The following is a 16,609-nucleotide window of genomic DNA, read 5'->3' on the forward strand; positions in this document are numbered from 1 at the left end:
TGAACGCCATAACAAAGGGGCCAAGAAATTAAGTTGCAAAAGGGGCGTTGAAGGGGCTCAAGGATTGTGTATAATAAAACTGTCGACTGTTGCATTTCATAATGATATTAAATCACGCATTCTAGGGGTATAAAAACTTTGCCCCACCCAACAGACAGGGTTCAGAAGAGCCCTGACGCTGTCAAGTAATATTGATTGACTGTTTTTCTGAAACCTGCTCACTGTGACGATGAGAAAATAAAGCTGCTATATGACCACACCTGCTGTCTTGTCTGGTGTCTTCGTCCACACCCTGTTTTATAAAGCATTGATTGATATATTGCAGAATATCTCTCTATTATAATAAAAAAATCTAGGCAAGAGAGACGAGGTGTGACTTTCTCAGAGAGACCACTTTCACGTCCCGCGAAATGAGACTTTGTGCCAAGAAATTTAACCAACGCCCGGGGGGCCGGAAATAAAACACAAAGAGTTGATGACAAAGTAGAACGTCGTAAAGAATTCAAAAATGTTGCCTCGATACACATGCAGAGCAGGTCAGAGATAATGGAAGTATGAAAATTCGAAAGTCTTAGAAAAATAAGAGTAAAGATCGCATTAGCGCAAACAAAGGGAAATTATTACTCGGTGAAATAATGGAACAGCGAAAAGAGATCGAAGATATTGTTCGGATTTAAACTTTAAGTCGGACACTTGTAGATCGTCTGATTCATGTTGCCAGTGAAAATGAAAAGATTCCAAAAACATTGGCGCGGTATGAAGTCCCGTGAGACTGAGACTTTGAACATGAGATTCCTTCAAGTCACGCCTGACTTACAACTATTTTCAAATAAGACCACCGTCATCTGACCTCTCAGTCGTATGAATACTTTTGTCAGACACACTTCCTGCACTCTCAGCTCTTATAAATTTTATCAGGACGATAATTTTATACGTTCTAGATGACACATCAACGACTAAGCGAAGAAGAAAGAGCAGGGACAAACAATCGAGAAAGTCATTTTATTAATTAGAGAGAAAGAAACGATATTTACTCCTGGGCAGTTATACGTTGTGTTGTCACGGTGTAAGTCCAAACACGGAATCAAAATTCAATGAGACCCCAGGCGTGGTTAAATCTCTTTCTCGCGGGATGTGTAACGCTGCTCATGTTGTGAAGGTGAGGTGCTGAACACACGCTGAGGAGATGCTGTCAGATCAGCTGCTGTCTTGCTGCGTGTTCTGCTTGTCACGCTGCGTGTCGATCATTTAAAAGCCTGTACAGCAGCTGTCCTTTTGTCTCACTGCCTTGTCTCGCGGGACGTCAAAGTGTCTTCCGAGAAGATCACATCTCGTCTTTTTTTTATAATAATATCTCCATACACTATATGGACAAAAGTATTGGGAGACACACCTCTTAATGATTGAACTCAGGTGTGTCAGTCAGACCCCTTGCCACAGGGGTATTAAGTCAAGCCCCTCACAATACAGTCTCCCTTGACAAACATTTGTGAAACCAAAATGAGGTCGTGACTTCAAGCCTACTACTGTGACAGGACGCCACCTCTGCAATAAAACGGTTCATGAAATTTCATCCCTGCTGGATATTCCATGGTCAGCTGTAAGTGGCGTCATTGGAAAGTGGGAGCGTTCAGGAACAACAGCAACTCAGCCTGGAAGATGGAGACCACGTAATGTCACAGCGTGGCTGCTAAAGTGCACAATGTGTAAAAGTCGCCGACGCTCTGCTGATTCCACAGCTGAAGAGTTCCAAACCTCCACGTGAGCACAAAAACTGGAGCTTCATGGAATGGGTTTCCATGGCCGAGCAGCTGCAAGTCCAATGCTAAGCCCACCATCACTGGACTGTGGAGCAGCAGACACATGCTCTATGGAGTGCGCTTCTCTGTTTGGAACTTCAGTCTGGGTTTGGTGGATTCTGGAAGAACATTACCCGCCTGACTGCATTGTGCCAGCTGTGAAGTTTGGTGGAGGAGAGATAACGATGGTGTGGGGGGGCTGTTTGTCAGGGTTTGGGCTCGGCCCCTTACTTACAGTGCGGGGGCAATCTTAATGTTTCAGCACACCAAGACATTTTGGACAACGCTTTTTGGAGACAGTTTGGCGAAGGCCCTTTTCTATTCCAGCCTGACTGTGCCCCACTGCACAAAGCAAAGTCCATAAAGACATGGTGGGATGAGTTTGGTGAGGAAGAACTTGAGTGGCCCGCGCACAGAGCTCTGAACTCAGCCCCACTGAACACCTTTGAGATGAACTCGGATGGAGTTTGCAGGTCAGGCCTTCTCGTCCAACATCAGTGCCTGACCTCATAAGTGCTCTACAGAATGAAGGGGCACAAATTCGCACAGCAACACTCCAACATCCATGAAGAGGGGGCCGCTGTTAGAGCTGCAAAGGGGGGACCAACTCCATATTAAAGTCTATGGATTTGAATGCAAGGTCAGGCGTCCCAATACTTTTGTCCATATAGTGTGAGTGTGAGGTCAGAGTCGGTCAGTCCGTTGGGCTACATAGGCAGCCCTGTCATTTGAAAGGCACCATTTATGAAAATTTGTGCCCTGTAGACACCGAGGGGAAATGGTCGTCAAACTCTGATGATACCGAGTGGACACTGTTACCCGCTGAGCACCGTTTATGAAATGCACACTCTGTACACCAAGGGGGGCATACGCTCCTTAACGTCCACAGTGTATACACAAAGGGGCACAGTGTGTGCTACTGAAGGGCAGGTCATACTCGGTATGGACAACAAGGGGCGACGTCAATCCACCCCACCCGGGAATCCAAATGGGCTTCGCCCGGCGCTGTGTCAGGCATCTTGTGATTGAGAAGCACAGTGGCGCAGTAGATGGCACTGCTGGCTTGGCATTCTGCTGGCTTTTGCTTTCTGTGTAGAGTTGGCATATTCTTCTCACTTGGATGGTTTTCCTTCAGGTCCTCCCCTTTTCCTCTGAGACCCCCAGAGACGCCCAGGTTCAGCTAATTATCCACTATGTCAGCTCCTCGATGGACTTGATGCTTTCTGGTGGCTTTTTTCTCCCCTGCCCTTGCGCTCAATGCCTTCCAGGATGGGCCATGCAGATTTGAATTCAATGGCATTTTAATGGGCCATTGTGTGCTGAATGTGGAGTGAGGAGACACTGAATGAATGAATGAATGAATCCAAGGTTGAGTGTGTATTCAAAATCGCGCATGCAGGAAAGCCGAGTGCGTCTCCGTCTCTCGTTTTCTCCGACATACGAAACCTTTTCAAGCTAATTTCCTACATGAACGAAGGCTGACTTCCTCACACAGAGAAGAGAGAAGCGTAGGCAGTTCTTGTCATCAAGGTCGCTCTCGCTCAATCGGCCCATTTTCGAAATAAAAGACACTTCAAATTGCTCTTTGCAGGCTGCGAGGGTCCCGGGTTCACCCAGAGTTCTGTCCCTGACCTTAGCTTGTTTATCATTTGACTGTCTATTGTGTCCTTATTTATGAGGCCTTTTGTTTTCTGTTATGTTATTCAATTGATTTTTTTGTATCCTTATTTCCGAGAGGTTTACTTACCTCAGCAGTGACATTCATGTCTCTGGTGACTCTTCCTATGAAGTCAGTAGACGGAGGTCGCTGGAAAGGGGTGTGTGGCGCTCCTGATATCTGCAAAAGGACGAAGGTCCAAGTCTTTAGAGTCCTGGTGCTCCCTGTTAGTGAGACATGGACGCTATAAAGTGACCTGAGACAAGGACTGGACTCCTGTGTCTCTTCAGAGAATCCTTGGGTCCCGCTGGTTTGACTTTGTGTTGCTCATGGGGTCCCGAATGAGGCACATGACCTGCATTGTGAGGGAGCATCAGTTACGGCACTACGGCCATGTGGTGCGATTCCCGAAGGTTGATCCGGCTCATTGTTAAGGACCTGGGTAGATGGACCAGGCCAAGGGGACGGCAACATAACACCTGGCTGCGGCAGATAGAGGGTCATTTCCGGAGGGTGGGACTGGACCGCGTGTCTGCCTGGGGTGTTGCCAACCGGGATCCTGAGTTGTTTCGTCATGTGGTGGGTGCAGCAATGTGCTGTACCAGTGCAGGCTCCCCTTCTTGACTTGACATGATCCTTATTTGAACTTCTTGTAATGTCATTGGTATTTATTTTCTGTTCTGTGAGTTCTGTTCATGATTCACTTTGTCTGTTTTAACGTTGAGCCCAAGGGGGTGGGACCCTCTGATTCTGCAGATGTGAGGACCTTTTAACATCTTATTAACGTAAGAAACGTCTCCTAACGGGACAAATCGGCTATCAGGCAGGAGAAAAGCTGTTCATGGTATCTTTTAATTACTCCTCGGCAAAATGCCTTGGAGGGGAGCGTTCATCAAAAGTAGTCCGTCACAGCCTGGTCAGAATGAGCAGAGAAACAAAGAATCGAGGTTCATTTTTATAAACTTTTCATTTTACATACAGTGGTAATCAGTGCAAACATTTTACTCTGGTTGTTTTACACCCAAGTGATTTATATAAAATAAATGTCTGTTATATTATATTCTGGTTCTTCTTCTACCTTTGAGTTGCGCCACCACCCTTGAAATTTCTCTGCATATAACATCTGTCCATTCCGGTACATCTGCTGATTTCTTAGTCATCCTTCACTACATTGTGTATACGAGACAGTATTGACCCCTAGAATCCGAACGCCCCAGAACTCAAACAACTTGGAATCCAAACGAAAAATTCGAGCAAATTTTGCCCCGGAATCCGAACGTCTAGCACGTTGTTCGTGTGTGTTTGTGCGAACGTCTCCCCAGCGCCCATATGCGTTGTCGGAAGCCAAAGTGAAAGCATCTTGTGTGATTTTTACTGCTATTTTTATGCTTTTATGCCTGTTTTGTGTTATTTTCTTTCTCTTATAAAAAAAAAACTTCAGGAGGGAGACTAGGGAGACGAGACCTGATCTTCTCGGAAGACAATTTGAAGTCCCGCGAGAGACACTTTAACTTGCTCCCAGCTCTTAAAACAATGACAAGCGACAAGCAAAACACACAGCTTGCCAGCGGCAGAAACCCAGCAGATGATCTGGCCTTGTGTGTGATCAGCCCCCCTAACCCCCCTCTTCTCAACACGAGCGGCAGAGACACGAAGTGGCAAAAGGGCAGCTGCTGTACAGGCTTTTAAATGATCAACGGGCAGCGCGACAACAGCAGAAAGACAGCAGATGATCCGACGGCATCTCCTTAGCATGTGTTCAGCCGCCCCCTGACAACGCGAGCAGCGTTATACGTCTTGCGAGTACGAGATTTAACCACACCCGGGGCCCAGAAATAAAGGACAAGTATTGTTTTTACAACGTCACGTGAGACAAGGCAGTGAGACATCATTTAAAACAAGTCCACAGACCTCTAGCTTAGCAGTTGTTGGATTGCTGTTGGCAGACACGCATCATGTGCTCCCAGCTCTTAAAACAACGACAAGCAAAACACGCAGCTTGCCAGCAGCAGATGATCCGACCTTAGCGTGCGTTCAGCCGCACCCCCTTCACAACGCGAGCAGCGTTATACGTCTTGTGAGAAAGAGATGTAACCACGCCTGGGGCCGGAAAATAAAGGACAAGCATTGTTTTTACAAGTTTTAATGTAAAAGTGAAAATAATACATATGTACCAATTCACATGAAAATAACAATCTCTTTAAATTATATATCCTGTAAACCAAACCCGGGGGTGGGCGAGTGAAGCCCCCTAGTTTTATATAATAACAACTTAGCATATTTGCCATGGGTCCTAAAAAGTGTAGTGGGGACAATAAGAGTAGGAGGAAAGCTGTTAGAGCTGCAATTGAAGTTAAGAAAGATCTTATCACTTTTTAAGGTAAATACAGGTTTTTATATTTTTGATTTTATTCATTTACATTTTTATTCAAATATTATTAGTTGTTAATATTTTACCTTAAACTCCAGTGTATTTACTGTTAAAATCATTTTGAAAACTGGAGTTCGTGGGACACAGGAATGGATTAATCCAGTTTCTATTATTTCAAAGGGGAAAAACTGCCTTGAAATTCGAACGATTTGGAACTCAAACGGGGTTCTGGAACAGATTAAGTTTGGATTCCAGGGTATCACAGTATTACATCAGACTTTCTTCTGGTACATTCTTTATTTACTTGACCATCTCAGTTTTTTTCCTAAACCAAATCTTATATATCAGGGTACATTTTGTTGTTCACTTGACCTTTATTTGGTTTCCCACATTTAGATAGATAGATAGATAGATAGATAGATAGATAGATAGATAGATAGATAGATAGATAGATAGATAGATAGATAGATAGATAGATAGATAGATAGATAGATAGATAGACACTATATGATAGATAGATAGATAGATAGATAGATAGATAGATAGATAGATAGATAGATAGATAGATAGATAGATAGATAGATAGATACTATATGATAGATAGATAGATAGATAGATAGATAGATAGATAGATAGACACTATATGATAGATAGATAGATAGATAGATAGATAGATAGATAGATAGATAGATAGATAGATATGAAAGGCACTATATGATAGATAGATAGATAGATGTGAAAGGCACTATATGATAGATAGATAGATGTAAAAGGCACTATATGATGGATAGATAGATATGAAAGACACTCTATGATGGATAGATAGATATGAAAGGCACTATATGATAGATAGATATGAAAGGCACTATATAATAGATAGATAGATAGATGTGAAAGGCACTATATGATAGATAGATAGATAGATATGAAAGGCACTATATAATAGATAAATAGATAGATAGATGTGAAAGGCACTATATGATAGATAGATGTGAAAGGCACTATATGATAGATAGATAGATAGATGTGAAAGGCACTATATGATAGATAGATGTGAAAGGCACTATATGATAGATAGATAGATAGATGTGAAAGGCACTATATGATAGATAGATGTGAAAGGCACTATAAAATAGATAGATAGATAGATGTGAAAGGCACTATATGATAGATAGATAGATATGAAAGGCACTATATAATAGATAAATAGATAGATAGATGTGAAAGGCACTATATGATAGATAGATGTGAAAGGTACTATATGATAGATAGATGTGAAAGGCACTATATAATAGATAGATAGATGTGAAAGGCACTATATGATAGATAGATAGATGTGAAAGGCACTATATAATAGATAAATAGATAGATATGAAAGGCACTATATGATAGATAGACAGATAGATAGATGTGAAAGGCACTATATGATAGATAGATGTGAAAGGCACTATATAATAGATAGATAGATAGATGTGAAAGGCACTATACAGTATGATAGATTGATAGATAGATAGGATTAATAAAGTATCTATCTATCTATCTATCTATCTATCTATCTATCTATCTATCTATCTATCTATCTATCTAAGGGGAAATTCACATACTGTACTCCAGCAGCAGCATACTGATACTAACAATATTAAATTAAAGAGTGATAACAATGCAGGTATACAGACAATATTTTTGTATAATGTTAACGTTTACCCCCCGGTGGAATTGAAGAGTCACATAGTGTGGGTGAGGAATGATCTCCTCAGTCTGTCAGTGGAGCAGGACGGTGACAGCAGTCTGTCGCTGAAGCTGCTCCTCTGTCTGGAGATGATCCTGTTCAGTGGATGCAGTGGATTCTCCATGACTGACAGGAGTCTGCTTAACGCCCGTCGCTCTGCCACAGATGTCCAGCTCGGTGCCTACAATAGAGCCTGCTTTCCTCGCCAGTTTGTCCAACTCTTTATGTTATTTCTTTAAGATGAATGCTGTAGTAACCCATAATGAGAAAGTGACAACGTGTAACCGGAAAGGATGGCGAATGTGTTAAAAAATCAAAAACAGAAAACTCTCATTCCTAGAAGTATTCAGATCCTCACTTGTGCTGCTCAAAATGCCTGAAGGTGCGGGACACCAGAGAAGGAGCTCTGAGATCTGCGTTCACAGACATGGCATTTAGTGAGCACTCTGGTGGCGTCTCCCAGCTGCTTTACCCCTTTGCCTACCCCTCACTGCCTCAGAGCCCACTCTCCGCCAGCTCTGTGAGTCTCACTGGTGACCACCCACCCAGGGCAGCTGGACTCTTAGCATCCTGGAGAGGCATCCCAGCTGCTCTGACGTGGCGCTCACCGTGCTGCTTTTATGCCAGCGTCTCCTCCTCAGACCAAGCTTGTCCCTCTCAGGTTTAGATGCCAGTGCACTGCCCTATTATTTCCACGGCACACCTGGGTAGTTCTCATGTTGCTCCACTGTGCCGTGGCACACTGATTGAAAAGCGCTGGCTTGGATGGATTGTAACTTTGTGCTTTATTTATTTCTTGAATTCCAACTACACCACTGTTTTTTATGGAAGTATTAATAATTATATTTCTTTACATTTATATAGGATGTTTCTCGGACGGCATGGTGGCGCAGTGGTAGCGCTGCTGCCTCGCAGTTAGAAGACCTGAGGTTCGCTTCCCGGGTCCTCCCTGCGTGGAGTTTGCATGTTCTCCCCGTGTCTGCGTGTGTTTCCTCCCACAGTCCAAAGACATGCAGGTTAGGTGGATTGGTGATTCTAAATTGGCCCTAGTGTGTGTGCTTGGTGTGTGGGTGTATTTGTGTGTGTCCTGCGGTGGGTTGGCGCCCTGCCCGCGGTTTGGTTCCTGCCTTGCGCCCTGTGTTGGCTGGGATTGGCTCCAGCAGACCCCCGTGACCCTGTGTTCGGATTCAGCGGGTTGGAAAATGGATGGATGGATGTTTCTCACCACTCAAAGCGCTTCAGTGAGTGAGGTGCCACTTCAGCCACCACTACTGTGAAGCACCCACCTGGATGATGTGACAGCAGCCATTATTGTGCCTGTGTGCTCACCACACATGAGCTCTTAAGTGATTGGCGTGTCATGACTGACATCACAGGGCGCTCTGTGACTGACGTTATGGCCGTTCTGTGCTATGGAGGGCGCTCATACATATTGTGGGCTGCAGTTAGACCCTTCTCTATTTTTGCACCAGTATGCTCACCACACATAAGCTGTTAGGTGGTGAAGTGCTGAGAGAGATGGGGGGCGAATAGGGGGCTAGAAAGACCAGGCTATGGTGGGCAATTTACCCAGGACACCAGAGTACCCCCTAATCTTTACAAAGGATGCCCAGTCATCTTTTATGACCACTAAGAGTCAGGACCTCAGTTTTACTGAAGGAAGGCACCATTTTTACACCTCAGCGCCCCCCGTCACTGCACTGGGTGGCATTGGGATCCTGATACAGACCACAGGGTAAGCGCCCCCCTGCTGGCCTCACCAACACCTCCGCCAGCAGCAACCCACTCTTTCTCCCACCCGAGTACTGGCCGGGCCCGCACGTGCTTAGCGTCAGGCGGGTGACCTCTTATGACATGCAGGTGGTATGGCTGCTGGATTTATGTTATGGATTTAATTCTGGAAGACAATTTTATCATTCTACTTGGACACTTTTGCTTTGCTTTAATAAACTTGCACTGGGCATTGTTAGTGGGGGGGGGGCATCAGAAGCTTTAGCCCCCCCTGCTTTATTGCGTTCAGCCCCTGGTCCTTTTTTCGGGAATAAGCCCCCGATGTCGCTGTCTACCCTATTTGATTTTATGCATTGGATAGACAACCAAGAAACGTCATAAGGGATGGACCCCCCACCCCGCCCTACTCCCACCTTTCTGTTTGAACAATATACTACATGCAAAAATCCCAGGTGGGGGGGGGCCCCAAAACCCCGATTTCTGCCAGGGCCATCTCAGTTCATGACTACTAGATGTCCCAATAGAGTTCGATGCCCCTTGGCTGCTGGCAGGGCGGGCATCACCACACTTGGGTGGAGTCCACCCATTTAAGCTTCCCCATGGAAACCCCTCTTCTGCCATTTTAAAAGCCATAGCGTCCTTATGGTGTTTCTCCATCTCTGCTCACTAAGTAATAAAGCTGTGTGCGCGGGGTCTCTCTGGGGGGAGACGGGCCTGTCGAAAGCAATCCACGCACTCGCCGCCTGACGGCAGGCTGAGCTTAAGCGGCGTTGACGTCAAGCCGAGACGCTTTAACCTCTCCCAAGTACGTGCTTGTAGCAGCCTGATTTCTGCCAGGCCCCCGGAGAGCCTTTTTTTTAATTATTGATTATTTTAATAAAGATATAATGCACATTTTTCAGTATTTAAATGAGATGGCAATCAGTGAAGCGGCTTTTCTGATTAAACCTTGTCTTTACATTAATTAAGTAACAGCAGGAATCTTAATACGCAAGTTCATCCACGTTCATGGATTTTCAATCCCCATGCTCACCAGTCCATGCTCTTCTTTTTTATTTATTTATTTTATTTTTTGTTGCACTATAGACGTTTATTGTCTTCATTTTTTGAACCCGTGTTCCGTTTCTCGGTCTATTCCAGACTGGACTGGTTTGGTGCTCCTGTCTGGTGGTGTTTCTCTTGTGGTGACCCCCTGGGCTCGCCTGCATGGTGGCATTCTGTTTTGTTCCCTTCTGCTCTTTTACCAGCCTGCCTTGGTCCAAGTCCTAGTCTGCTCTGGGCTGGCGCTTGCTGTGGGCAGACAGAGTGCCCAGGGATCATTGTGAGTGCCAAATAACCAGGAGATGATTAAGAAATGAGAAATCGCAATCCAAAGCTTGGGGTGCTACTGAGAGAGGTGTTGGTGAGACCAGCATGGGGCGCATACCCTGTGGTCTGAATGTGGATCCCAATGCCATAAATAAACCCACCAGCTGTACCACCCGCACTTCAGAAGTGGTCACCCACCCAAAGCTAAGCGTGTTCAGGCCCAGACAGCATTTGATTAGGAGACCATCTAGGAAGAGCTTGGGTTACTGGTAGATGATATGTTGGCAGTGCCAGCAGAGGACTCTTACCCTGTGGTCTATATGTGGATCCAAATGCCATAAATAAACCCACCAGCCATACCACCCGCACTTCAGAAGAGGTCACCCACCCAAAGCTAAGCACATTCAGGCCCGACCAGTCCTTGGATGAGAAACTGTCTAGGAAAAGGGTGGGGTGCTGCTGGCAAAGGTGTTGGTGAGACCAGCAGGAGGCACTTACCTGGTGGTCTGTATGCAGATCCCAATACAAACAGTGCAGTGACGGGGACACTGTACTGTAAAAATGGTGCCAACCTTCTGGTCCTGCAGCAGCCATACGACCTGCCCTTCAGAAGAGGTCACCCACTCAAAGCTAAGCGTGTTCATGCCCAGACAGCATTTGGTTAGGAGACCATCTAGGAAGAGCTTGGGTTACTGGTTGATGATGTGTTGGCAGTGCCAGCAGAGGGCGCTTACCCTATGGTCTATATGCAGATCCCAATGCTATAAATAAACCCACCAGCCGTACCACCTGCACTTCAGAAGAGGTCCTCCACCTGAAGCTAACTAAGCACATTTGTGCCCGGCCAGTCCTTGGATGAGATACCGTCTAGGAAAAGCTTGGGTTTCCTGCTGGAAGAGGTGTTGGTGAGACCAGCAGGGGGCGCTGACCCTGTGACCTGAATGTGAATCCCAATGCCCCAGAGCAGTGACAGGGACACTGTGCTGTAAAAATGGTGGCATCCTTCAGGTCCTGCAGCAGCCATACCACCTGCACTTCAGAAGAGGTCACCCACCCAAAGCTAAGCGTGTTCAGGCCCAGACAGCATTTGGTTAGGAGACCATCTTGGAAAAGCTTGGGTTGCTGCTAGAAGAGGCAGGGGGCGCTTACCGTGTGGTCTGAATGTGGATGCCAATGCCATAAATAAACCCACCAGCAGTACCACCCGCACTTCAGAAGAGGTCACCCACCCAAAGCTAAGCACATTCGGGCCCGGCCAGTCCTTGGATGAGAAACTGTCTAGGAAAAGGGTGGGGTGCTGCTGGCAAAGGTGTTGGTGAGACCAGCAGGGGGCACTTACCTGGTGGTCTGTATGTGGATCCCTATACACATAGTGCAGTGACGGGGACACTGTACTGTAAAAATGGTGCCAACCTTCTGGTCCTGCAGCAGCCATACCACCTGCCCTTCAGAAGAGTTCACCCACCCAAAGCTAAGCGTGTTCAGGCCCAGATAGCATTTGGTTAGGAGACCATCTAGGAAGAGCTTGGATTACTGGTAGATGAGGCATTGGCAGTGCCAGCAGAGGGCACTTACCCTGTGGTCTATATGCGGATCCCAATGCTATAAATAAACCCACCAGTCGTACCACCTGCACTTCAGAAGAGGTCACCCACCCAAAGCTAAGCGTGTTCAGGCCCAGACAGCATTTGGTTAGGAGACCATCTAGGAAAAGCTTGGGTTGCTGCTAGAAGAGGCAGGGGGCGCTTACCCTGTGGTCTGAATGTGGATGCCAGTGCCCAAGTGCAGTGACCTTATTAAATGTTAGAGCATTAACCAACAAGACGTTTTCCATCTACGATCTTATCTGTGGTAAGAAAATCGATTTTATTGCATGAAGTGAAATGTGGCATAGCTCTGATGGTGCGGCTCTTTTAATTGAATCTGCACCTCCGAATTACAGCTTTGCTTATGCGGATCGCCAAGATAAGAAAGGCAGCAGTTTAGCAAATATTTATTTCAGCCAGTTAAAGCTTTAGTACATTCAAGTCTTAATTAGTATTGCCTAATTTTATTTTTATATTTTGTCATTTTTCTTTCATTATCTTTAAAGCACCTTTGAGCTCCATCATTTGTATGAAAACGTGTTGTTGTTGTACACCGCCATCTTGTGGATTGCTCTTGAATTACCACCACCAGAGCCTTTTAAGTTGTCCCCAAGGCACACATGTGTGACATCATGTCACCAAATGACCAGTAACGTATTTAAAGTGTGCCACAGAGGTCTGGGTGTTTGATTGTTGGCACAAGTTCCAAAATAAGAATGAGGGCGCATGACCTGGCCATTCCCTCTGTGGAGGTCTTTCTCCAAAGCTCTTCTGAAACAAACTTCAAAGGGTACAACTGGCTTGTGTGTTGTAACGCAGTGACTTTTCGTGATCTCCATATTTAATGTTTGTTCCTTTCATTTACAGCTTTCTGCCTTGGCCTGTGGGTTCGTCATGAAACTGTACGCCGGCCTGGACGACAAAGGCTTCTTGCAGCAGCTGCACACGGTTGGCATCATCGGGCAGTTTGAAAGTCTCCTCAGTACTTACAGTAAGTACTCACCTTGAGGGTACCGGGCAATGATTGGCACACTAAAAGGACAAAAAAGAAAAAATAATCGAGGGTGTTAAAATTAGAGTGTATTCAGAAGGTATACAGAGACCCCTTCACTCACTGCACACTTGATTGAAATGTGTAGATTGGCCATTTTTGCCCATCCATCGACATTCTATAACCCCAGTTGACAAAGTGAAATCATTTTTCACAAATCCAAAATTGAAATCTCTCATTCCCAGAAGTAATGAGACCCTTCATTCAGTACTTTGTAGAAACCCCTTTGGCAGAAATTCCAGCTTTGAGTCTCCTTGGCGAAGTCTCTACACGCTTTTCACACCTGGATTTGGGCAGATTATTTCATCCTTCCCGGCAGATCCCCTCAAGCTCCGTTAGATTTGGATGGGAAGCGTCTGTGAACTGCCAACTTCAGGTCTTGGCTTTGGGTGGGCCACTCGAGGACACTTGAGTCTTGTCCCATAACCATTCCAGCATTACCTTGACTGAATGGTTTGGGTCAAGTGAACCACTGTGCCATTGCCCTATGGAGCTTGTGTTTCCTCAAGGACCCCTCTGTATTTGGTTGCATTCCTTCTTCCTTCAGTTGTGACCAGTCCCCATGTCCATGTCACCACCATGCTTCACCGCAGAGATGGCATTACAATACATACAATACATCCATCCATCCATCCATTATCTAACCCGCTGAATCCGAACACAGGGTCACGGGGGTCCGCTGGAGCCAATCCCAGCCAACACAGGGCACAAGGCAGGAACATACAATACAATAAAATTTATTTTTGTAGAGCCCAAAATCACACAAGAAGTGCCACAATGGGCTTTAACAGGCCTCTTGATAGCCCCCCAGGCTTGAAAAACTCCCAAAAAAACCCTTATAGGGTAAAAATGGAAGAAACCTCAGGAAAGGCAGTTCAGAGAGAGACCCCTTTCCAGGTAGGGTGGGCATGCAGTCGGTGTCAAAAAAAAGGGGGGGTCAATACAATACACAGAACAGAACACAAGTAATCCTTAATACAATACAATAGTGCAATAGAAATATTACAAGTACAGAGCAGAATTCAACAGTAGATGATATCCCATAATAGGATTTAGATTTGTTAAGAGTCCTGGAGACCTCGGCCATGAAGCTGCCTCCCCCTATTGGCCATTCCACAGCTGAGTCAGCGCTGGGCCAGCCATTCTGATTGAAGGACCCCTCTACACGACGATTCCTGTGATCCTCCATCAGAGATGACTTTACTTTAGGCAGGCAGAACAACTTGGCAGGTGGGCCGTGGCACCAAGTGCCATATTTGAGTACCGACAAGAGAAACAGAATAGGTGAGGGTCAGTAACAAATTATAAATGTCATATTACTTCTGTTTTAGTGCTAATGACTGACAAGAGAGATGCAGTCTGCACAGTTAATCAGCAGCTCTAGTCAGGGTATCCTGGATTAAAGTGGTGAGTCTTCAGCTGGGATTTAAAAGCTCAGACTGAAGGGGCACCACTTGTAGTAGCAGGTAGATCAGTCCACAGCCTTGGTGCCCAGTAACTCTCGACCTCTCACTGTTAATTTATTAATAATCCTTGGAAACATAAACAGACCGGCATCTTGAGATCTTAATGTGCGCTTAGGTTTGTAAATCTTGAAAAGTTCAGACAAGTAACCTGGACCTCAGCCATTTCAGGCTTTATATGTTAAAAGGAGGATTTTGAAATCTGCCCTAAACTTAACCGGGAGCCAGTGTAAGGATTTTAGAACTGGAGTTATGTGTTTGGCAGGTGATGAGCAGTTAGTGGTTTTCGTCAGACACACTGCTTGGAGTTTGGTCCAAAGAGTTAAGATTTTATCTCACCAAACGAGCAAATCTTTGTACTCCTTGTCTTATAAATGTCATTTAACAAACGTTCACTCCAGACTGTTGTCCATCTGGCACACTTACCATAAACACCTGATTGACAGAGTGCTACTGAGAAGGTGGTACTTCCTACAGATTCTTCTGAAGCTCTGATTCTTGGTAACCTCCTTGACTAAGGCCCCTCTTGCCCGATTACTCAGTTTGTCTGGGCAGCCAAGTCTCGGAAGAGTCCTGCTGGCTCCAAACTTCATCCATTTCAGAATTTCTGAGGCCACTGGGCCCCTGGGAACCCTCAAACCTGTAGAAAGGGTTTGGTCCATTTGCTGTGATCTGCACCTCACCACATTTTGATTGTGGAGGTCTAAAGAGAGTCCCATGGACTTTACGGATTGGTTTCTGTCCTGCCATGCTGTGTGATTTGTAGGACTCTCTATACACACAGGTGTACGTGTGCCTCTCTAAACGAAGTCCAATCGATTCAGTTGGCCACAAGGGGACGCCAATCGAGTTCTCACCAAAACTCAAGGAGAATTTAAAGAAACAGAAGGCACCTGAGCACAATGTGGAATGCCAAAGCAAAGGGACTGAATACATCCAGGAATGAGAGATTTCTGTTGTTTAATTTTAATGAATTTGACAACCTTTGTGAAAACAGGCATTCACATTGTCGTTATAGGCTACCGAGTGTAGACTGATGGGCAAAAATGGCAACTATATCCATTTCAGATGAGATCTACAACACAGAAAAGTGCTCAGAAAGTGATGGAGTCTCGATACTTTATTGAATCTGCTGTATGTATGCATGTCTTTGGGATATGGAAGGAAGCTTCAATTACCCTTAAATGACCCCAGTGGACACCAGGAGAACATGAAAAATCCAAACATCTCCTCTGGTGGACACTGGGAGGAAATAAAATGTACAGACATCTCCAGTGTTGAACACCAGGAGGACATAAAATGTCCATCTCGTCTGGTGGACATCTGGAGAACATGGAAAGTCCACACATCATTTATGGTGGACATCGGGAGGACATAAAATGTCCACACATCTCCTGCTGCAGACATCAGGAGGACATGAAAACTCCACACATCTCCTCTGGTGGACATCAGGAGAACATGAAAAGTCCACACCATCATTGGTGGACATCGGGAGGACATGAAAGCTCCACACATCTCCTCTGGTGGACATCAGGAGAACATGAAAAGTCCACACATCATCTATGGAGGACATCGGGAGGACATAAAATGTCCACACATCTCCTCTGGTGGACATCAGGAGGATATGAAAACTCCACACATCTCCTCTGGTGGACATCAGGAGAACATGAAAAGTCCACACATCATCTGTGGTGGACATCAGGAGGACATGAAAACTCCACACATCTCCTCTGGTGGACATCAGGAGAACATGAAAAGTCCACACATCATCTGTGGTGGACATCAGGAGTACATGAAAAGTGCACACATCTCTTGTGGTGGGCTGATTCCCATCTGGTGGTGTTTCCCACCATGGTTCTGATGTTGCCAAGAACCCACTTCTCCAGAGCAGGGGGGGAGAAGCTGGCGCCAATC

At 45.5% G+C, this 16,609-nt stretch overlaps 2 protein-coding genes across 6 annotated transcripts in view; one reads left to right on the forward strand and one right to left on the reverse strand.

Annotated features, from left to right (window-relative positions):
• The window catches only part of inpp4b (inositol polyphosphate-4-phosphatase type II B), a 533,162-nt gene that overhangs the window by 402,167 nt on the left and 114,386 nt on the right, over window positions 1-16,609 (forward strand). For all 5 annotated transcript variants that reach the window (XM_051928128.1, XM_051928130.1, XM_051928129.1 and 2 more), the window contains one exon: window positions 13,049-13,172. In XM_051928128.1, coding sequence (XP_051784088.1) covers window positions 13,049-13,172 — 124 coding nt within the window. The remainder of the gene's footprint in view (window positions 1-13,048; window positions 13,173-16,609) is intronic.
• Window positions 1-16,609, reverse strand: part of LOC114652371 (interleukin-15-like) — a 523,178-nt gene that overhangs the window by 241,065 nt on the left and 265,504 nt on the right. The window lies entirely within an intron of this gene.

The sequence above is a fragment of the Erpetoichthys calabaricus genome, chromosome 5 (assembly GCF_900747795.2).
Source record: "Erpetoichthys calabaricus chromosome 5, fErpCal1.3, whole genome shotgun sequence".
Lineage (NCBI taxonomy): Eukaryota > Metazoa > Chordata > Cladistia > Polypteriformes > Polypteridae > Erpetoichthys > Erpetoichthys calabaricus.